This window comes from Pieris rapae, chromosome 24 (assembly GCF_905147795.1).
Source record: "Pieris rapae chromosome 24, ilPieRapa1.1, whole genome shotgun sequence".
Classification (NCBI taxonomy): domain Eukaryota; kingdom Metazoa; phylum Arthropoda; class Insecta; order Lepidoptera; family Pieridae; genus Pieris; species Pieris rapae.
In genome coordinates this window covers 741,450-764,662 of record NC_059532.1, presented here as the reverse complement: position 1 = coordinate 764,662, position 23,213 = coordinate 741,450, and the positions used below count along the sequence as shown (strand labels likewise).

The 23,213-nt window shown below is 34.2% G+C and overlaps 1 protein-coding gene and 1 long non-coding RNA gene across 3 annotated transcripts in view; one reads left to right on the top strand and one right to left on the bottom strand.

Annotated features, from left to right (window-relative positions):
• Positions 1-232: 232 nt before the first annotated feature.
• On the bottom strand, positions 233-3,424 carry LOC123690352. The gene is made up of 3 exons (XR_006751029.1): positions 3,390-3,424; positions 1,669-1,789; positions 233-324 (listed from the first exon to the last, which is right to left on the bottom strand). It is a non-coding gene; the product is annotated as an uncharacterized LOC123690352 (long non-coding RNA).
• A 5,126-nt stretch (positions 3,425-8,550) lies between these two features.
• LOC110999468 overlaps positions 8,551-23,213 on the top strand; it is a 32,588-nt gene continuing 17,925 nt past the window's right edge. The window contains exons 1-12 of one of the 2 annotated variants that reach the window (XM_045633753.1): positions 8,551-8,612; positions 10,957-11,003; positions 11,454-11,644; positions 12,816-12,908; positions 13,527-13,649; positions 15,312-15,452; positions 16,156-16,277; positions 16,940-17,096; positions 17,336-17,430; positions 18,670-18,838; positions 19,834-20,080; positions 22,370-22,533. In XM_045633753.1, coding sequence (XP_045489709.1) covers positions 10,973-11,003; positions 11,454-11,644; positions 12,816-12,908; positions 13,527-13,649; positions 15,312-15,452; positions 16,156-16,277; positions 16,940-17,096; positions 17,336-17,430; positions 18,670-18,838; positions 19,834-20,080; positions 22,370-22,533 — 1,533 coding nt within the window. In that variant the 5' untranslated portion in view covers positions 8,551-8,612; positions 10,957-10,972. Of the gene's footprint in view, positions 8,613-8,668; positions 8,996-10,956; positions 11,004-11,453; positions 11,645-12,815; positions 12,909-13,526; positions 13,650-15,311; positions 15,453-16,155; positions 16,278-16,939; positions 17,097-17,335; positions 17,431-18,669; positions 18,839-19,833; positions 20,081-22,369; positions 22,534-23,213 lie in introns of those variants that run through there. The other variant, XM_045633752.1, reaches the window with a different exon arrangement.

Genomic DNA, 23,213 nt, shown 5'->3' with positions numbered 1-23,213 from the left:
AACTTACAAAACTAAAATAATACGTTAATATACAGTTATTATTTTTTGCTTTTCGAGGAGGGGGAGAAACTGCTTACGTAACTAAATTGTCCCCTAGAGCCAAAGAGTCGATGACGTCAGGCATGATTGATGATGATGACTTAAAAATCAATGACAATTGAAAAATCACTTTCGGCGTTGCTTGGTGTTTTGTGATTGTACAAGTTTTTAATAAAAAAATTAATGTGTTCATTTGTTTTATTAGATTTGAATGAATTTCCTTATATTGAATAGATCCTGGATCTTCTTCATCGGCACTTTGTAGTTTAGTAATTCTGGGAGTATCTGCAATAATAAACAGTCATAAGTAGATAAATGAATAATCGTAATGAAACTGTAAAACATAAAAATGTGCGCATTTTCGTTAACTTATCACTACGTAAACAATTGGGTTACTTATACAAGGTAAAAAATAGAGATTAGGTCATTATGTAGGTAAGTATGGGTATTGCCATGTGTGAAGTGAATACATACATACGCCATCAACGAAAAACGTACACGATAAAACGGAGACAGATATTTTAGTATTTTCAGTATCTTTGGAACCTTGTCTAAAAGGACTAGTTTTAATAATACATCTTAGTTAATATCAAGGAGGTATTCATTAAATATATACTTTTTGGTTCTTTTGGAGTCAGTTAAATTTTTTTTTTGACGTTTGGCGCCATTTTTTTCTTGTCCCTACCACGGTTGAATCGAAGCCATTAATAACAAAAATATATAATAACGATAACAATGATAGTATTCTATTACTATTAATGAAAATCTGTAAAAAATAAATCTAATGGTTGAAAGATTATTTATTTAATACATCATGTATACACAGTGCAATGACAATCCAGTAGAGATTTCTTACATTAGCAGTAACGATATCAATGATAATAAAAATTCTATTACAATTAATGAAATTCTGTAAAAACTAAATGTAATGGTAGATAAATTATTTATTAATTAATTTTAAACACAGTTCAATGACAAATGCTAATGACTTTTCTCACATTAACTACCTGTAAAATTTAATAGCATTTTATCTGCGACGGTAACTGTAATTAATGTAAATATTTTAATTGTATTTTAAAGAGCATTTGTTCTTGTGATAGTTCTCACATACTACATATACATATTTGTTATTAAATAAGAATTAATAAGATATCTTTGTTTGAATTTGCTACAATTCAAAGGAAAATAAAATTTAATATTATATATAACAACAATGATAGTAATAATTCAATTACAATTAATGAAATTCTATAATAATCTTAGTAGTAATAAGGTAGAATAAAATAATTGTATTATTTGTATTGATGTCTATGATAATAAAACCCTTTGTTAACTTTATCTCATTTAACTTTAACCAACTTCCATAAAGTTGCATATATTAGATCATTTTCGAAAAATAAAGTAATAATGAAGTTTCATGTCTTACGTTACCTACCTGTAAAAATTTATTGCATTTTATCTGCGACGACAATTGTAATTAATGTAAATATTTTAATTGTATTTTAAAGAGTCTATATTGGGATAGTTTAATTTTTTACGTTTAATTTTTTATTTCTAGTTTTTTACGTAGATACAAAAAATGTGTGTGTTCTAGTATACGCACACATTTTTTTTAAACAGGCTAATTACCTCCGAATCACGGTTGATTCCCTCATATCGTCTGTCTGAAAATCGGTGACTGGATCGCCTGTCAGAATCCTCTGAACTGCTCTCCGCGCCACCTGTTGACTGCTTCTGGACCACGATACACCTGTAGATAGAAGCTACGTAAGAAATTCCACCATACGAGACCTCAAACAGGAGAGCCTGGATGACTTCATCAGCGCGCTGGCGAGACGCATGTTCGAGCACCTCCAGAATCTCGCCACGCATCACACCAGGCCTCCCGACCACCGCCGATCCTACCCGCGCGAGCTAGTACGCGAGGAGGACTCCGATGCCTGAAGAAGTATCTACGCTTTCTCCATTCCCGCTGATAGTAGGGGAGCCCAAGAGGGGATTTCATGCAAATGATCAGATTAACATACGTACATTATTAAAAATACGTAGGACATTGATGCTATCAATATCTGACGCGCTCGAGTATGTCCATGCAACAGTTTTTTTTTTTTACATATTTAAACATCTATAGCCGCTTTCCCCACCGATGAAAAGGTATATATCATTTAATATTTTTTTCTTCTTATCATCTAAGCTTTGCAACCCAATAGGTCTCCACGACGCTCGAGTAAATCCCCATTTAGCATCGTGGGCTCACCATGACACACAACAACATTGCAGCCAAGACGCTACATCTACAAGACCCAGGGCGCTCCAGGCCCGCCACAACGACCGCCCCGCCCATGAGCGGGGCGCGAAACTGATACCCCCGCAAGCCCACGGGCGTAACGGGGCTCCCGGCGCCACCCACGGGTGCAGCGCGGAAGACAGCAATAGCCATAGAAGCAATTTTGTTTGTTCTGGATATTTCAATTTTGTAGTTCCAGCAATTGTTTAGTTCTTATGTGTTTTAATCAAATGTTTTTTTAAATATTATAGTGATTGAAAAACCTTTAGGTATTTCATTTATTTTCGTAGATATGTAGTTCTTTAATATTGTGGAACATTTTTTTATCATCAATTGTTTACACAGCGCATGATATGAAAGATATTCTATAGGTTTTTGGAGTTTACTCCTAAAGAATCGATTTTCATATATAAGGCGCCCGGTATGAGAAACATATGACAGGTAAAATCTACTGATGAATGACCTCGTTACTTGTTTGGTGCGCGACTTTCTTATTTGGTTGGATTATTTAAAAAAATAAATGATAATTGTCAGATAATAATAATTACATAATTTATCAACATTCCTAATGAAATATTTGTGCACATCTGAAATTGACTTTATGAGGCAAACATACTTACATAGAAATCTTTCCGCTTTATATTGCCTATATTAGTATATTAGTATTAGATTTTGATGATTTGCTTTTTTAAAAGAGTACCGAGAGATTTTTACGCTGGCTTTTTCTCTCGGCAACACCTCTTTCTGTCTTCTTTGCCGATGAGTAGGGATATCTACAGGTTCGAATTTAATGACTTGGAATAAGTGATACCATAATGATCTTCTGTTCCAAAATAAACGAATTTTTAAAAAAAAATTTAGTATAGATTAATAATTGTTTAAAGACATTTTCTGTTGAAGCAACCTAAAAAAAACGCATTTTATCAAAACCATTGCTTATCGCGTTCAGACAAGACGCGGCTCTATTTAATATATTTTTAAATATAATATAATTTTTGGAAAACAAAACAAAAAAAAAATATATATTAAAATATATAAAAATATATGAAAAATTTCAACTAACCGTTTCTGTCTTTGCAGTGCATTTCCGAATATATCTGAAACAAACTGAGATATGAAATTGCAACCGTATTTTTTATTTTATTCATATTTGAATGTAAATTAATTTTAATTTAATATTCCGTTTTGGCTGTTGTGTATAAAATAATTATTTGAATATTATTTAGTGAGTAGCTATAGGAATACTTTAATAAATAAATAAATTTTAATATATATATAAATTTTAAATGATAAATAAATTAAAAAGAATCAAAGTCATAAATCATTTACGAGATTCCTCTATTTTACTCCAGATCTGTCTGTATTTTTTTTTATTGATAAAGTTTGCCAACGCTCGGCACACCGATACATAGGTAAAAACAAACACAAATTAAATTTTTTAATGTGACAAGCAATTAGAGGCAAACATAACATTCATTTATGTATTGATCTAAGTGTTAGACTAAAAATATTTATGTACGTTCATAATATGTATTATCAAACATATTAAATCAAATTCGCAATAAAAACTTTTGGTTTTATTACTTTGTATCCATTGTTTAAGCATTCAATGTGTTGAAAACCAAGAAACAGATACTTTTTTTTTAATTTTTTTTATAGAACAGGGGGCAAACGGGCAGGAGGCTCATCTGATGTTAAGTGATATGCCCATGGACACTCTCAATGCCAGAAGGCTCGCGAGTGCGTTGCCGGCCTTTTAAGAATTGGTACGCTCTTTTCTTGAAGGACCTTAAGTCGAATTAAAAAGTTGTCATTATTTTTGTAACACAACAAATGTGTTTTTAGATTTCAGTTCTGCAATTCTAGTGTTGCGTGTATTTTTTATTAAAGTCGCCCGTTGTTATGTAACCGGCCTTTTATATGTTACGTTTGTTTATTTGTTGTTCGGATTAATAGCAGCTGAGTTTCATCATCGGACGTCGAGGCAGAATACTAAATTCCACCCGTATCACCTCGACGTCCGCCGTTCCACAACTGCGCGTTATCTAGGCAGTTTTTGCCTTTCTTGTCTTTGTCTTGCCCTCTGAAGTATTTACGAACCAATTTGACTTAGGGTCCTTCAAGAGCGTACCAATTCTTAATAGGCCGGCAACGCACTCGCGATCCCTCTGGCATTGAGAGTGTCCATGGGCATATCACTTAACATCAGATGAGCCTCCTGCCCCATGTCTTATAAAAAAACATTTAAGATGATATGAGTATTTAATTAACGTTTGTATTTTAAAAACTTACCATCATTTATTAGCAGAAACAAAACGAGAGCGATGCGACACATTTTATACTGATAAAAATATGTTTGTAAATTTTTTTATATATTTGAAATGCTTAATCACCGATGCGGGTGTAATTATAAGATACAACATCACTCTCTAAACCAGTGCCATGCAGTATGATACGACCCCATGTAATTTTTATTTAACTTCAGTTTCGTTTCAATAAAACTTTTCACAACAACCTAATTTTACATTTTAAAAAACAAATGGTTTGTACCTACCTTAATGAAGTCGAATTAATAGTACGTTTTGTCCTACAAGTTTATTTAATATATTTAATTAAAAGAACTAAAATAAATTATAATTTTAAATAATATCTAAAATTGAGTTAAGTACTCAAGACACTTAAACAATAGATGTAAGAAATTACTTAGAAATTGTAAATAAAACACAATAGACTTTTTAAGATTTACAATACAGTAAAATATTTACAATTTTCTTAACCTACAAAGTAATAATAGAAATAATTAAAATGAAAAACAAAACCAAAAAGTGGCAGCGAAGAGTACTCTACTCCAAAGGGAAGAAAATCGAAGTTGGAGGAAAGACTCTTACTCTTCTTTTTTATTATCATATAATTAATTATTACATATGTGCATGCATTAAAACAATATTACCTATTTATTTATACTGAAATTTAAATTTCAATGCTATACAACAAAAACAATAGCTATAATGTATATATCTTGTATACTGATATAAGGCTATAAATAAAATAAAAGAAATATAATATAAAAATAAATAAAAAACAAACACTTTTATTGTATTTAGTGACTATATTTTGTTTCGGAGAATGTTATAAAAACGAATACAATTTCCATATAAGGAGTGGTTTATCTTATGGAGCCTGGTTGGTCGTACGCTTAGATTAGTTCTGTTTGGAGTATTATACTGGTGAAAGTCACAATTTGCTTCAAAATCGTTTTTATTTTTTTTGTACATACAACAAGGTTTCAATAATATATTGACCAGATAGTGTCATCACTACATAGTATAAAACAAAGTCGCTTTCTCTGTCCCTATGTCCCTTTGTATGCTTAAATCTTTGAAACTACGCCAAGGATTTTGATGCGATTTTTTTTAATAGATAGGAACATTCAATAGGAACGTTTATATGTATAATAACACCATTAAATAGTGGAAAAGTACTGTTATTTTTGAGGTTTCTAATGTGATGTCGTAAATAATTACATTTATTCCGCTTACATTGCAAACGCAGGCTGAACCCTACGAGTTTTATTAAAATAATGTACTCAGTATTGTACACATTGAAAAGGTCTACAGAAAAGTCCGTGATGGTATATGTCTGGTATACGGTATATGTGGCGTATATTATCGGAGCTTTCCAGCGACGGAAATAACAATACATAATAAAAAACTGCTTTTAATCAGCATTAAACCCGTGCGAAGCTGGGGCGGGTCACTAGTAATATTATAATTCCTTTAATTTATTCCGTACCAAGTCTATAAGAGAAACACAGCATCTTATGCTAGAAAATGAATTAATTATAACAACATGATAATCAGTCAATTCGTTTAGTACAATGCCACACACTTTTATCATTATTATTAATTAACATTATCGTTGGTATGTTATTTTTTGTTTGTCTATAGGAGATAAATACAGGCGAATCGTCCTCTCAAGTACCAGTTTCATCTACCAAATTGTGGGACTTGTCTCGAATTGTCAATCTCCAATACATACAGAGCATGATACTCTATCTCTATACATTCCGTTTCTATGCGTATTCTACAAAGTATTGAGTGTTTTGAAGAGTTGAGTTGATCCTTGTAGCATCACCCTACGAGCCGTATAATAAAATTTCATCAGCAGCACCAGGATGGCTGGAAATCTTTTCTTCTTGGTCGCACTTTCTTTTGGGACCTAGCAAACTGTAGAAACAACTCCCTGGTAGATAAGACTACCAAAGAAAGAGGTATCCTCCATCTCTCTTATCTATTATCCAACTCTCTGTCAGACATTTTTGACCGTTAAGAAGAACGAAATGATTCAGGGTCTAAAAAGGTGCCAGTTTTTCTAGATCCCACTGCTACCTTTATTTTTATATACATATGATACACGAAATTATTATTTATTACTCAAGATGTCATATGGAACATGGTGTAATGGTTGCAGCTTACAAACGCTATGTGAAAAAACTTGGCAATTAAAAAGAGTGGCGGAGAGTTTATTGCCAGTTCTTCTCTTCTGTTCTACGCCCTTGATTTGAGAACGAAGAAAGAGAGATTTAAATGTAAATTCACAATTAATTTAGTTTTTTTTGATGTTCATAAGTATACTTGTTTACCTATATGAATAAATATATTTTTGTTTGTTTTTTGTTTTGTTAAAATGCTCTGATGATGGAGTTGGAAGGTCCAGGGCTTCGGAAGGCTTGGAATTTAATTTGTTCACAAAAATAACTCCCATCTCACTTTCTCACTGTATTTTTTCTTTACACATTTTTAGCCTTGGCAATCTTAATGAATCGCTATAACCACTTTCTGTAGACCTCTGCGATTCTTCGGTTCATAGAATTTTCGTTATCAAAAATACAATAGTACGCGAAACGAGAGGTCAAGTTGATTGGTCGTTTATAACGGGTCTTTAATTTATGGGTGAAAGGTCAAACGTTGTCAACGAACAGCGATAATGATGAGTGAACACGGTTGCAACTTTTATTTATTTATATATATTTGTTAATCTTAGGATAAATGCATTTTTCTTTATTTTATATCTTTGAACAAGCAATTCTTGTATATATGTATATATAATTGGAATCTCGGAATCGGCCAACGATTTTCATGAAATTTAGTATACGGGGGGTTTCGGGGGAGATAAATCGATCTAGCTAGATCTAGATCTAGGAATGATGATGGATTTTTCTTTTATAAGCAGTTAATATTTTTTTATTATTCTGTCGGTAAGATCGAAATATATAATTCATATTTCATCATTTTATTAGTTTGCTATTCGTACTTAAATATAATTTCCAAAAAACACAATTAATAAAAAAAATACCGAGCATCCAGGTACTATTATTTTAAAACTATTAAATTCCACGGAAAATATATCTCTGCCGTAATAGGTGAGAGTCCAACCAAGTCAGTTTATTAATTCCTTACAGGATTTGAGTTTACAATATGATTAAGAAACATTATATGACTCTATTAAATAACCATTGGCGATCAGTGCCGAAGGGTTTTGCCAGTTCTTTACGCCCTTAAATTCGAAGTGGTAGAAATTCTTTTCACTGACATTGAGAAGAATACCCGAGTTTCCAAGCAGCTTAATCCCTTGTCGTTGCGTAGAGATATGGGGTCTCCGTCTTCTACCGCATGTACCGTGATTGTTCAGAGCAGTTGTTTGCACCTGCAACTAACTTTCATCAGTCGAGGCAAAATAGAAAAAACATCGACATCCGTCATTCCACAAGGAGCGTTTATTAAGGCAAATGCTATATACCATTACTATCTGGAACTCCGAAGTATTTCTGAAGCAATGACTTACGGTCCATTACAGAGAGAACCAATTCTTTAAAGGCTGCATGACTTCTGACAGTGTGTTAATGTATTACATAGCATAGTAGTCTGCCCGTTTGCTTCCTTTAATTAAAAAAAATAGCAGTGGCGCTACTTCTACTACTACTACGTCTTGGCCTTAGATTTCTGAATCTGTTTCATGATCATTTTTAAATCTAATAGGCAAGTAGGTGATCAGCCTCCAGTGTGCACCTTTAATTACTAATTTTAAAATGCTGGCAACGCACTCGCGAGCCCTCTGTAGAAAGTATAGGCGCTAAAAAATACATAAATGAATTTGTTGTCAACGATACGTTTAAAAATCACCAACATATTTTAATCCCGAGTTACAACCGCAGACGCTTCAATCTCATTACACCGAAGAATCATTACAGATGTCTCTCTTGAGACGAAAACAGTGTGTTTAATTTGTAAGTATTGTTTAAATTATCAATATATACCTTCGATTTTAGCCCGCGTCTGGTAGTAAGGAGACAGTCAATATCGCAAGGAAACGCATTTAGTGTCTACAGACAATGTTCTTTCTAGTGCTCTTCTTATTTTGTTGTCTGAGTTTTTAGACTTAAAAATAGGTTTCTGATAGTGAAAATTTGTTTTTGATGGACATTTTTGTTCTGGGCAAAAGTTGTTTTAAAGTTTTAATGATTAGGCCGGCATTTCTAGATACCCAATAATCTATTTCAATCCATTTTTGACCATCTGCGATAGACATCTTAATCTAAATATTGATAAAAGTGTGCCAATAACCAATTGACGGATTGTATTAGCCAACGGTCGATACTAGCTATCCATGGTGAGTCGAATCGGTGTATTTGGATAGATCTTTGTATGAAAATGTTAGTAGTATTGTCTTAACCGAAAGTACTTGCGAAAGAAAAAAGATTCTTCCCAAGATTGGTACGCGAAGCCATTGAAATCAAAAAACACGCCAAAAATTTCAATAGAGAGGACGGCCTAAAATTATCAAACACCTGGGATCCAATAATATCCAAATTAAAATCTCAAAATAAACAATCCGTGAAAATGTGACACCGTGAGCAATTTCTGCAAAAACCCTACATCTTTTAGTCGATACCAACTCCGGGGAAATAAATACAGATAACACAACATTTTCTGCAGCTGTAATACTTTTTGACATTTAACACCTTTGTCTTCAGTCACCGTGACCACGCACGCTGTAAAGCACGCGAAACGTCGGTTTAAATTTAAAATTATGTCTAAATAATTATAAGTTTAAATACAATAATACATAACTATAATCCGTTAAAAGTGTTTTTCTTTAAATGTTAGTACAACAACCAATATCCTATCTTAAGATTTTAACTCACACCAGTTTTTATAATAATTAAAAAGCTATTATATAGGTTTTAAACATAGACATGTATATTTTAATATTATTTGTATGGTTTTATTATGTTTATTTGGTTTATATTGATTATCAAATATAATTGTAAAGAGCAAAGAGATTGCATTCTTTCCGTCGCCAAAAATAGATTGTTTTCGTAGTGTTTGGTTATTGGGATGCGATGCAGAGATCGATCTACTGTCATGGTCCTATTCATTCTTATTTTCTTGATTATTGGTCAGATGGTATTCAATCTGAGATTGTGGATTATATATAGGGTTCGGGCGTAAGACAATAAAAAATAGGTAATTATTGCGACCATTTGAGTTTGGTGCACCATTTTATTATGTGAAAGCGTTATTTGAATTTTTATGGATTGGGTCGGCATTAATATCATTTATATTAAATAGTTTTGACAGTTTAAAATATAAATAATAGTTATTTTATAACAATAATGAGAAAACACTTACGTCAGTTCAGTTCCGTTAAAAAAAATTCAATAACATTACAACAAGAGCGTACCAATTCTTAAAAGGCCGGCAACGCACTCGCGAGCCCTCTGGCATTGAGTGTCCATGTGCGGCGGTATCACTTAACATCAGATGAGCCTCCTGAGTAGTCTCTGTGCCTGACACAGACGACTTTTGTGCCTAAAATAAGCCAAGATAAGAAATGTGTCTTGCCTGATTTAGACTTTAGGGTTAATAGCCACACCAAGTTTTAGTGATTACAGGCTTCCTTTGTACGTACTTACTTTTTTTTGTAATTCTTAGGGCCTGTTTCACGATGTCCGGATAAGTTCCAAATAAGCTATTTGTTACTTATTGGTATGATAAGTAGTATTTTTGCGTTTCACGACTGTCAGATAGCGCTATACGTCATGAAATTCGAAGTATCTTATTTGGAACTTTTATCTTTCGAATAATTTATGTGTTGCATAGCTATTTGGCACTTTATCCATACATTGTGAAACAGGCCCTAAGTAAGCTAAGCTAAATTAAGCTGGTGTATATGTTGTTGTCCACTGAAGTATTTTGGAACCAATTCAACGCTACTTCAGCGAGCTTTTTGGCAATATCAGTGTCGTTGGGCTGTATTATTTAACATCTGATGGGTCTTCTCGGGAGCCACTTATATCATAAAAAAAGGAAAGCCAATCCTTGGCAGACTAATACATACAAAAAAAAAAAAAAAAAGTGGCACTTATAGGCAAATATATAGATATTCAAAGCTATCGTTAAATGTAAATTAATCATTATATGTAAATGATCCTAATCCTCGGGATTGATTTGCTCAAGTTCAAACATATGACTCAAAACTTAGAGGTTAAAAAGAGTGGCTGAGAGTTTCTTGCCAGTTCTTGCTAGCTCTACGCCCTTGATTTTTTAAAAACTTTTTATTTATTACAGGTCAGAATCAACCGCTATGTTGACGTTGGGTTTAATATTATTTTATGGTAAGTAAACATTGTATTTATTATATATTTTAAAAGCCAGCAACCCACGCACCAATCCTCTGGCATTTTTAGTGTCCATTAGCGGCCGCAATTAAGATCAATGAGCCTCCAGCCTGTTTGCCTTGGGTCCTATAAGTACCAATTCTTAATAGGCCGGCAACGCACTCTCAAGCCCTCTGGCATTTTTAGTATTCATTAGCGGCCGTATCACTAGAAATCAGATGAGCCTCTAGCCTGTTTGCCCTGTGTCCTATAAGGTACCAATTTTTAATAGGCCTGCAACGCACTCGCGAGTCCTCTGGTAATGTGAGTGCATTCTATAGTGATACCGTTGGCTTCTCAAGAATAGGTACGCTCTTTTCTTGAAGGACCCTAAGTTGAATTGGCAAAGAGAAAAACTGGCAAATCTCTCTTATTAATTTTCTAAGCAATTGTCTGCAACTGTTCCAGGTCTAACCTTGACGTCAGCATCAGGCCTCCACTCAATCTTTCCAGAACTAAAGAAATACACGTATGAGTTCAAAGGCAATGTTTCATCTGGGAGTGTATTAACTCTCAGTTATTGGACTATTAGTGGATCTCTTACAGTTCTTGTTTATGACAATTATACTAAAGCAAGATTCGAGTTGGATAATTTAAAGGTTAGTTTTTATCCATCCTGCCATTTATTACCAGGATGACTCAGCAAACTTTCCCAAAATCAGTTGCTAATCCTGCCAATAGATGGCACTGTCAGACCAATAAATCCATAGTTAGTTAAATAAAATATAAAAAAGATATGAAACTCCACTCTTACTCTTTTAAAAAATGAATTACAATATTTGTATATATTAGATAAATGATTATATTATGTGATGATGATGTACGCCTAGAATAAAACTCCTATACAGGTAATTGACCTGTATAGGTATGTATCGTTAGTATACATATTTATCACATATTTACAATTATAAGAAACAGTAAACAGTAACTTAAAAGGCCGGCAACGCACTCGCGAGCCCTCTGGCATTGAGAGTGTCCATGGGCGGCGGTATCACTTAACATCAGGTGAGCCTCCTGCCCGTTTGCCCCCTGTTCTATGAAAAAAGAAAGTAGAATATTAAACATTAAATTGTAATAAAAAAAAAACAATAAAACAGTGTATGAGATAAAATTAAAATGTAGTATGCGTAGCTTAATAAAATATAAAATAACAAAAATATCTAAAATTAGACCAGCAACCAATTTGATTTTGTCAAAGCTCTATGATTGTCCTATCAAATCCACGATGAGGTAGATTGTAAATATTTTCGTACTGTCTTGGAGCTTGGCAGAGGAGAAGTAAGGAGTATTAACCAACAGGGTTAAGCGTGACTCTTACCTAGGGCTGTTCGCATTTAACATTCGCTTCAACGGTCCGTTCTCGAGTTACGCTGGAGAAAATCCGATTTCGTTATTAAGATAACCCACATTCATAAAAAGGTTTAGCTGTACTATAATAGAAATAGACTTCAATACAGATACTGTGTCAACCAATCTTCTTTTAGGTATCTGAGTGTGTTTTTTGGCAAAGGCTTTCACTAAAACCCGCTATTCTGTTTGCACTGCGCCACTCTGAGCCATGTAACTGCTGTTTCTTTAACCTGTTCTCTTCATCTTCTATTGTCTTCCTGTTTTTCATGGACCAGTTAAATACTTGCTCCATTTTCTTTTACTCTTGCCACGAGCCCATTTCAAGTGGACTAATATTTATTTTTCTTGTAACATAGTTGTTTTTCTTAAGGCTGTATTCTTTATTTTGTCTATTCTTTTCTTATTTACCTTTTGTTATAGCCCACAGTATACACGAAGTACAGAGGCCATACCTCTGAGCAGTCATTTGAAGCACTCTCCTACTTGAAACAACAATGGGAAGTAGAGTATTTGGTAAGAAATTTTAATTTAAAGATGATTTGCACCATCATATATTTTTAGAACACCCGGCAGGATGCTCACATGATGCTACCACCCATGATCACTCTTAATGGCAGAGGCCTCCTGAAGGCTTTGCCAGCCTTTTGAGAATTGGTAGAGGTTGGATTCTAAGACGTATTTATTCGGAAATACTTCGATGAGCAGCTGGTTCCACATACTTGTGGCAGCAAAAAGTTGTGAAACACTCAGTTATGGAACCACGGATGTCCGATGACGATATCTTTACGTTGTTCGGAATAATAACTGCAACTGTGTTTCATCATCGGACGTCGAGGCAGAATTTATTTATTTATTTCAAACATACACAAATAATTGTTACAGCCTATGCCAATACGACAATGTGGAGAAACATTTAATAGAAAAATAAAAATAAATTTGTGCCACTGACCACAATTATGTGGAACCAGCTGCCCACTGAAGTATTTCCAAAGCTATTCGACCTTCAAGAAAAGAACGTACCAATTCGTTAAAGGCCGGCAACACACTCGCGACCCGTCTGACATTAAGCTTCTAGCTCCCTGTTCTATAAACATTAAACAAAAAAATTATCGACAAAAATATGGTTTTCAGGAATCAGGCTTCATAAGTTCAGTATACTTCGGTGATGAGCCATCATGGTCAAAGAACATGAAACGAGCGATTTCCATCAACTTTCAGTTGAAGAAAGATTTAGGGTCATATACCAATAACGAGGTATGTATGTATGAAAAAAAAAATACGTTTATTTTGGAACATAAGATCATCACCTATCACTTATTCCACGTCATTAAATTCGAACCTGTTGGCATCCCTACTCATCAGCAAAGAAGACAGAGGGTGTTGGCGGAGAGAAAAAGCCTGATGCATATATAGCCGCAGTATGTATATGTATGCTATGTGTGAGAGTTCGAAATATGCTAAAATAAAAAAAATATAACGTATGGAATAACACTGGACGGCGGCAGAGCAGAAAATAAACTGCTCAAATATAAGACTATTTCCTTCAACTTTGATTGTGTTGCATTTGGAATAGAGCTTAGTAAATATTTAAGTTGTAAGTTGGTAGATAATACCAGTAAACCTGGAGTTGGTGATTTAGACAACGAATAAGTATCGCAATACAACGAGTAATCAAACCTTTTCAAATTTGTTTAAATTTTCTATTTATTCATTATTATTATAACTACATATTATGCAGGTTAAGAATATTACTTCGCTCGTAAAAAAATATCCTGAGTAATCCTAGACCCAAAGGTTTCAGGCAACTAACGCTAATCTATTCGCTCGTAGATGATCACGAAACAGATTTGAGGCCGAGACCTAAATGGTTCAAACTCAAAATAACTTTATTTATATAGGCATGTCAATAGAAAATATCTTAAATTGATTCTAAATGATTAACTACAGTTCGCAAGTCAAGGGCGTAGAGCGGATGATAAGAACTGGCAAGAAACTCTCTACTATTTTTAATCGCCAAGTTTAGAGTCATACATATTGTTTGAATTAGAATCAATTAAATAATCATCAAGTTTATAATAAGTTTTATTAATTAATTTACGTATAACCAGAGTTTTGAATATATTCGTTAATTTTTTACTTTCGCTTGGGAGTTTGCTGTAAAAATTAATACAATTTCCATACAAGGAGTGATCTTCTAGCTAGTTCGAACAATATTTGTTAAATATTTAGTCAAACTACTTTAAAGCATAATAAAATTGTACATTAAAATGTTCATGAATGATACTATCTTTATTTAAAAACCCGTATTGTTTTTGAGACTATTGACGTCGACTCCCGGTGGTTTCACCCACTGAAATCGATGTCCATGCTGCTCTTTTTGGATGTCACCCGGGCTAGCTTGCCTCCCTATCCTAAGAAGTAATAGATAGTATTATTATCGCCTCTGGTAGATAGTACCATTGGCGTTGCGTTGAGATGTGGGGTCTCTCTGCATCTTCTGCCGCATTTACCATGGAGAGGTTCAGAGGAGTTGTTCGGATTAATACCTGCAGCTGAGTTTCATCATCGGACGTCGAGGCAGAATACGAAATTCCAAGCATTCTAAGCAGTTTCTGCTGCGTACCACTTTGTGGGACCAGCTGCCCTCTGTAGTATTTCCGAACCAATTCGACTTAGTGTCCTTCAAGACAAGAGCGTACAAATTCTTAAAAGGCCGGCAATGCACTCACGAGCCCTCTGGCAACGAGTGTCCATGGGCGACGGTATCACTTAACACCCGGTGAGCCTCCTGCCCGTTTGCCCCCTGTTCTATAAAAAAAAATTACCATGCAGACTGTTCAGAGAAGTTGATCGGACTAATACCTGCAAGCCAGATAGAAACGTTAATATATAAAAACTTTTTGCACGTTTTTGCAGCCATGCCTTTACGCTCTATGCGTTATGGTGTACACAGCTCGGCGGAACACAATTAAGAAATACAGCAGTCTTCAGCGATCTTCATCTGGAACTGAACACACCTGGAGCTCCGTTCCCTGGAGCAATGAGTATGGTCGTGTGGTGAGGCTATTTAAATATTATTGCTGAAACTATAAATATTCAAAATATCAAAGGTTTAAATAGAGAGTTTAAAGTTAATTACTGAAGTATTTCCGAACCAATTCGATTTAGGGTGCTTCAAGAAAAGAGCGTACCAATTCTTAAAAGGACGGCAACGCACTCGCGAGATTGATCAAAATATCAAAGGTTTAAATAGACCAAATCGACTAAGGGTCCTTCAAGAAATAAAACCAATTCTTAAAAGACTGGCAACGCACTCGCGAGCCCTCCGGCTTTGAGAGTATCCATGGGCGGGCGGTATCACTTAACATCAGGTGAGCCTCCTGCTCGTTTGCCCCTGTTCTATAAAAAAATAAAAATAAAAAATAAATATTTGAAGTCGAACCGACATAACTGTAGGCAAAGCGATTTGCTACAAAATATGTCATAATAATTTTTTGTACGTGTTTTCACCCCTTTTTCCAAGATGGCGGCTGAGGGCCAAGGGCTCCAACCCCACAAACTTGTATATAATATATTGACCTCCTACATGTCCCATTAATAAGATAGCGTCCTCTAAAAATGGTCGGTTTGACCCTCAATTGTAACATTTCAATGGACTGGGCCTAATTGTCAAAATTGGCGGGAATTAATTAATAGTGATGTTTACCCACCGACTATGAATACTAAACATTCTCATCAACATCTATGATTTTTCTTCCAGCCTGAAAACGTAGCGACCTCCGAACGTATTTATGAATTGGATGAGCACGGCCTCACCAGCCTTTATATGAAAGGCGACTTCCGGTATAAGGTCAATGAACACATTCTTAGTGTTTCGTCAGAGTAAGTGAATTCTGTAAAATAAATAAAACTTAGGCTGACATTGTTTGGTCTGGTTCTCAGATTTCTGTGTCTGTTTCATGGTCATTTTTAAGACACAAGTAGGTGATCAGCCTCCTATGTTGACGTTTTGGGTCTAACACTGTTTTCCTTAATATTGAGAATTGAAAATGGCTCCTTTTCGCTCTCCAGTGAGTCCACTCCACATTTCCAGGGCATCTATCCTACTGTCGCATGTTTGCACAGTCTCCAAGTAAATATGATCGGTGCTATTTTGTCCAAAGAAGTTCAGGAACCTTTGGTTACATACTGAAGAAAAGGTACTTGTAGTTGTCTGTGAATTTCGCTGTTCAGAATTCTGATCATCCGTCTCCAATGACTGATTTCCAGGGCGTCTATTCCCCTTTCGGATGCATGCACAGTCTCCAAGTAATCAGGATCGCTGCTATTTGCCCAAAGAAGTTGAGGACCCTTTAGTAACACACTTAAGATAAGTCACTTGTAGTCCTTTTCGCTGTCCAGAATCCTGATCATCTGCCTCCAATGTTTCATGGGCATATATCCACCGCCATTTGGATGCCCAGTCCAAGAATCAGTCATGTATGGCGAACACTAATGTCTCGAATCTTTGAGTTTCTAAAATTAATTTACACACATAATTTCAGACTGTCCTTCTACCTGGATGGCGATGCCCCGGCACCCAGTGTTGAGAAATTAAATGTGACCCGGGATAGCATACAGTACGAGGCCAGTGATTTCAACGACCCCACAAATGGGATACGCTATATGAGTGAAGGGAATTTGAAAAATAAAACCTATGAGGTATTATTGAAAACTTGATATAATTTAAGTAGATTGAAAATGTTTGTGCTAAATCCAAATGATAGTATGATATCCAATCCTCGGCTGGGAAGGGCAAGGATGAAGAGCTGGAATTAATTCCAGCTCTTCATCCTTGTGCCATTACGCCAGAATTTCAGATTCATGTTTGAAATCCAAAATCGACAATTGTCATCCTTTTTCGACTGACACTGATTTAACGTGAACAACAATAATTACAGATACTTATGAAGATCGCAAAACGTGGGATAGATGCTGATAATATAGTGAGAAACGAATCGTTGATACACAGTTTGGATTTCATAGATTTGCTTAAGTAAGTAATATCTACGTAACCCATGCTTCAAAACGTAGATTTTTTTACTAATGCCAGTTTACTCTCGATGTTTTTTTTCATAGAACAGGGGGCAAACGGGCAGGAGGCTCATCTGATGATAAGTGATACCGCCGCCCATGGACACTCTCAATGCCAGAAGGCTCTCGAGTGCGTTGCCGGCCTCAAATGTTCCTTATGAACATTATGTTTTCCTTCACCGTTCGAGCGAATGTTAACTGCGCATATAAAAGTTGATTGGTCAACACCAGTTCACAGCCAGGATCGAACCTGCGACATCAGGGGTGAGATTCGCAGTGTCGCTATCATAAATATACATTAGTGTTAAATCTTTATTTTATAAAAAAAGTCAACATACAAATGTACAGTATTAAAACCTCTAAACATTTATTTCTTTAAAATCAAGTATACAATATAAAAAAAAAAAATTTACATACAAAGTAATAATACAATAGAAGAATAATAATTCATTTAATTAAATAATAATAAGAATAGAAATAGATAATTAAAATGAAATTCAAAACAAATTTAAATAGTTTGGTCCGTGTGGCAGTGTACCTTTAAAGCTGGCAGCATTTCCTCGCTGTATTTTTTTTTTTTATTGTTTCTAAAATTTTTATATCAATAAATGAGTATGAGACAGCTCCCGTAAGTAGTCAAGAGACATTTGTGTTGGGGTTGACTCGCTACTTCCCTTATCTATACAAATTCTAAAAAGAATAGCTATAAACTTATTCTATGCATGCGTGTTTGTGTGTGTATGTGCGCATGTTTGTGTGTGCTGTGTGTGTTTGTGTGTGAGCGAGTGTGTGAACGCGTATTGTATTGCTATACTTATTCGTCAAAGAAAACACCAGCTCTGGCGTAACTTTTTTTATTTTTTATAGTTTTTACATTTATTAAATTAAGGCTTCTTAACTCGATTCGTGTTGCCTTATCCTAGTAATACCACGAGTATGTAGTTGATAAACACAAAAAGCAAAACAAATGGAGCATGTCTTAAATTTCAGTCATTGTTTCCTTAAAAGATACTCGAATAAAACTATAATTATCTTAACGTGAACACAACGAAGGTTATTTTGCCATTACCAAATTTTGCTTATTTTTAAAATTATTAACAATATAATATACAAATAACAATGCAATAAATAACGAGTTCGATATAACAATATCTTTTAAATACTGTAATAATATTACTTTTAAATCTATTTTCTCTTTCAGTACAATATCCCAACTATCGCACGAGTCTCTGACGAAACTTTTCGATGACCTTGTCCTTGGGACCAGCTACGACCTGGAGACAGCCAGAAATATCTTCCTGGAAGTACTGCCTCACGCCAGGAGCGATGCCTGTGCAAGATTCATACGATATCTTGTTGTGGAGCAGAAGGTATTTTTACCATGGATATGGTTGACTGCAAGGCATATTCAAGTCATCGTAGTTTTTGTTACATCCTCCCTCGCGAGGTGGATGCCTAAACCCGTACGGGGCATTAGTATTAGATTATGTATGTGAAGACCTACCTAACCGTACCTAGAACTAAATCTACTATCACTACATAGTATAAAACAAAGTCGCTGTCTCTGTCCCTATGTCCCTTTGTATGCTTAAATCTTTCAAACTACGCAACGGATTTAGTTGCGGTTTTTTTAATAGATAGACTGATTCAAGGTTTATATGTTTATAATAACATCCATTAAATAGTGGAGAAGTACTGTTATTTTGAGGTTTCTAATGTGATGTCGTAAATATTTACATTTTTTAGGCTTACATTGCAAACGCAGGCTGAACCCTACGAGTTTTATCAAAATAATGTGCTAAGTATTGTACACATTGATTTATTTTATTCTTATAAATGGGCGGGACACATGGCAAGAACAGAAAAGTGGAGGAACAAAGTACTAAACTATATTAATCGTATTACTAAACATTGTCTTCGTTATTGTATATCTACACAAATATTATAAAGAGGAAAACTTTGTTTGTTTGATTGTAATGGATAGGCTCATAAACTACTGGACTGATTTTAAAAATTCTTTCACCATTTGAAAGCTACATTATCCACGAGTAATATAGGCTATATTAAATTTTGAACAAAAATAGGGTTCCGTAAAATATTAGGGTTTTTCGGACACAAGGTGTAAAATATCAACCAAAATAGTTACTTATTTTGCGTACCCTGCCTAAACTATTAAAGATAGAACCATAGAATGTTCTAAGTAATTGTAGATCTTATAAATATCTACAAAAAAAAGCGACACACTATACCTATCTATAGTCTGTCGAGTGAGGCACAATAAACATAAATGATATAAGTACATGGCAAAACGATGTTTGCCAGTTCAGCTAGTATTAAATATTTATTGGCATCTCATTTATTGCAGACGAAAATCGAGGATGCAATCCTCCTATCTCTTATTCGAAAGCTACCCTTCAACGTAGCGAATCACAGCCAGGGTCTTCTCGAAGAATTGGAGACGTTCACCAAACTAGGTCTGGACTTTCCACTTGATATACGCCACGCCGGGATCTTGTCTTTCGCGATCTTGGTGTTCAAGACAGCTGAAGCCGGCCAAGTGAAACAGGATTACTTCGACAATGTTATCGTCAAGTATTTTCGGATGTATAGTGGTGAGTTTTTTTATTAGTAAAATAAATTAAATAAAATAAAATACGTTTATTTTGGAACATAAGATCATCTAGGTATCACTTGTTCCACGTCATTAAATTCGAGCCTGTAGGCATCCCTACTCATCGGCAAAGAAGACAGAGGGTGTTGGCCGAGAGAAAAAGCCGGCGTAAAAAACTCTCGGTACTTTTTTAAAAAAAAGCAAATCATCAAACAATTCTACAATATAACAAAATATATAGCAAATTAATTAGAAGTAGCCTAGCACTAATCCCAGGCCCTTTTATCAACTAGATAATCACTAACTTTATAGTAAGCCTTTTTACACAGCTTTTCTTAAATACATTTCTTAAATTTAATAAAAGGCTGAGATAAAAGAGCCTCTGGGATTTTATTAAAGAAGAGTATCCCTTTTCCCAGAAAATAATTACTAACTTTACATTGTAGTCTAGTACTGGGAAATTGCAGCCTGCGTTTGTTCCGAGTATTAACATTGTGCGTATGTTCTATTCTAGTATAATTATCACTATTTTTGTATACATAACATAATATTTTCATAAAATATATATTGCGAGGGAAAGGTAAGAATATTAAATTCCTTAAATTTGTCTCTCAGAGATTCCCTACATAGTGCAGGTTTTAAAGTGCTATCCACTGCGCATGGGAATCTGTAACATCGGAGTGTTTGCGTGTGCGTTGCCGTCGTTTGAGGGAATCCATTTTCACATTCAAGTGACATGTCAAAAATAGAGCTATTCAGAAGAGCGTGATGAATATTAAAATCTCACTCTCTTCTGATTTCCTGAAATGCAATATACGATATTTGCATTTTTAAAGCTATTGCATAGATTTTATCGCGGGCTATGTGGCGACCGAATCAAGAAATTCCATAACGAAAATAACCTAACACACGATGACGTAATATAGGTGTGGCCAATACGCGTTAGAGTGGGACAGAATGCATACTGCGTATTTACGTCTCTCTGTCGAGATCGGATACGTAGCATAAGCTACGCGTTAGAGTGAGACAGACTATATAGGCATGTTATTCTGAGTCTGGTAGAGTGGTGGATTAAATTAATATTAAAGAAAAAAAATACTACATAAATGAAATATAAATAAATAATTATAATTGCATAAGTTCATTGAAAATGCTATGCAATAGTTTTGCCACACGTTTTTTTATTTATTTATTAACACTTCGTTGCATTACATAAAAGAAAAAAAAATAAACATAATTTAATGAAAAGCAACTGGCGGCTGCTTTCGAGCGATTTCATCCAGACAACCACTGTGAGTAAAGGAAAAAAAACATGGATTAAATAACATAAGATAGGCAAGAAGTGCAAAAATAAATATTACAAATACAATAAGTGGGAAAAAACATACTTAACAGAAAAAAAACATCATGTTTCTATCAACCATTTGTATATTTATAAATGTGTTCATGAAAAACTCGACATAGTTCCATAAGCTATGAAGGTCAGTCTCCGGCAAAACTGGACAACTATTACACTGCAAGAGCAGACGAAAGAGAGCTTGCTGACGCTGGAGTTAATGAGAGGAGTTCATAGTTAATAAAAAACATTATGTGCAATTCACACGTGGTAGAAGTGGTGAAACCTTCAAAAACAAAGTTTTTATAATTAATCATGTATAAATTAAACATTTTTCACTATCTAAATGTATTAAAGTTTTCTTTATAAACGTTATATTTTATTGATTAATTTTAATATAAATGTTTAATTTAACAAAAACTACAAAGAAATTTTGAAATTCGATTAAATGAAAAAGCGGCAGTAAAAAGAGGCTGTACAATGCCTCCTATCTCATTTACTCACATGTTAAATCTTATGAATATATGTTTCTGTCTCTTTTTACCGTCGCTTTTTCCGTTGCATCTGGTTTGAAATTACGATTCTAAAGAAGTTTATCTATCTATCTCATTTACTCCCACGTTAAATCTTATGAATATATGTTTCTGTCTCTTTTTACCGTCGCTTTTTCCGTTGCATCTGGTTTGAAATTACGATTCTAAAGAAGTTTATCTATCTATCTCATTTACTCCCACGTTAAATCTTATGAATATATGTTTCTGTCTCTTTTTACCGTCGCTTTTTCCGTTGCATCTGGTTTGAAATTACGATTCTAAAGAAGTTTATCTATCTATCTCATTTTCTCATACGTTAAATCTATGTTTCTGTCTAATTTTACCATCGCTTTCCTGTTGCATCCGGTTTGAAATTCCAACGATTCTAAAGAATTTTCACTTCAATAATATATATTTTCAGATTGTCCACAATATCTGGATAGAATGATCTGGCTCCAGGGTCTGTGTAGTTTGGGTTTCGGCGCAGAGGCATATATTCGGACGATATACAGTGACGCGTCTAGGAATAGACACGAGCGTCTATGGTCTTCTATGGCTTGTGGACAGGAAGCTAGAGGGTATATGGTATGACTATATGTCTTTTAATATTATAAGGTCTTTACGACTGTCTTAATGTTTCCTCAATTATGACTTCCTTGGGTAATGTAATATATCTGTAATTTTATTCAGATTTTTTGCAAAACATTTCATTAAAAATATTCATATTATTCTATGGAAATTATTTCGTGTTCAATCTTAGTAATACTAGTTTACCTAAGGTTAGGTTTTAGTTTAGATTGTAATTCTAACAAATAATCATAATTCTATCAAAGTTAATGCGACAGTTTTAAAACAAACCAAAACTTGTTGTAAAATATCTCTTTTTTAATAAAGTTAAATAGTTCCGCGAAGAGAGTGATAATACGTCAATATTACGGTCTAGACCAGTGATTCTCAACCTTTTTTATTGTCACGGCACATATTAAATGATTTCAAAATTTGGCGGCACACAAAGAAAAAGTTAAAAATTATTAATTTACAACACACCATATAAATAGTTTATAACTAAGTTTTAATATACGAAATTAATTAATACATGCTTTAATAACATTTAAACATTTAATAAGGGATTAATTACAAGCTAATAATGAAAAAAAAAATTGATATTATAATTTAATTATATTAACATCATATATTTGCATAATTTAGCGGCACACTTTTGGAATTTGGCGGAACAGTGGTTGAGAATCACTGGTCTAGGCATT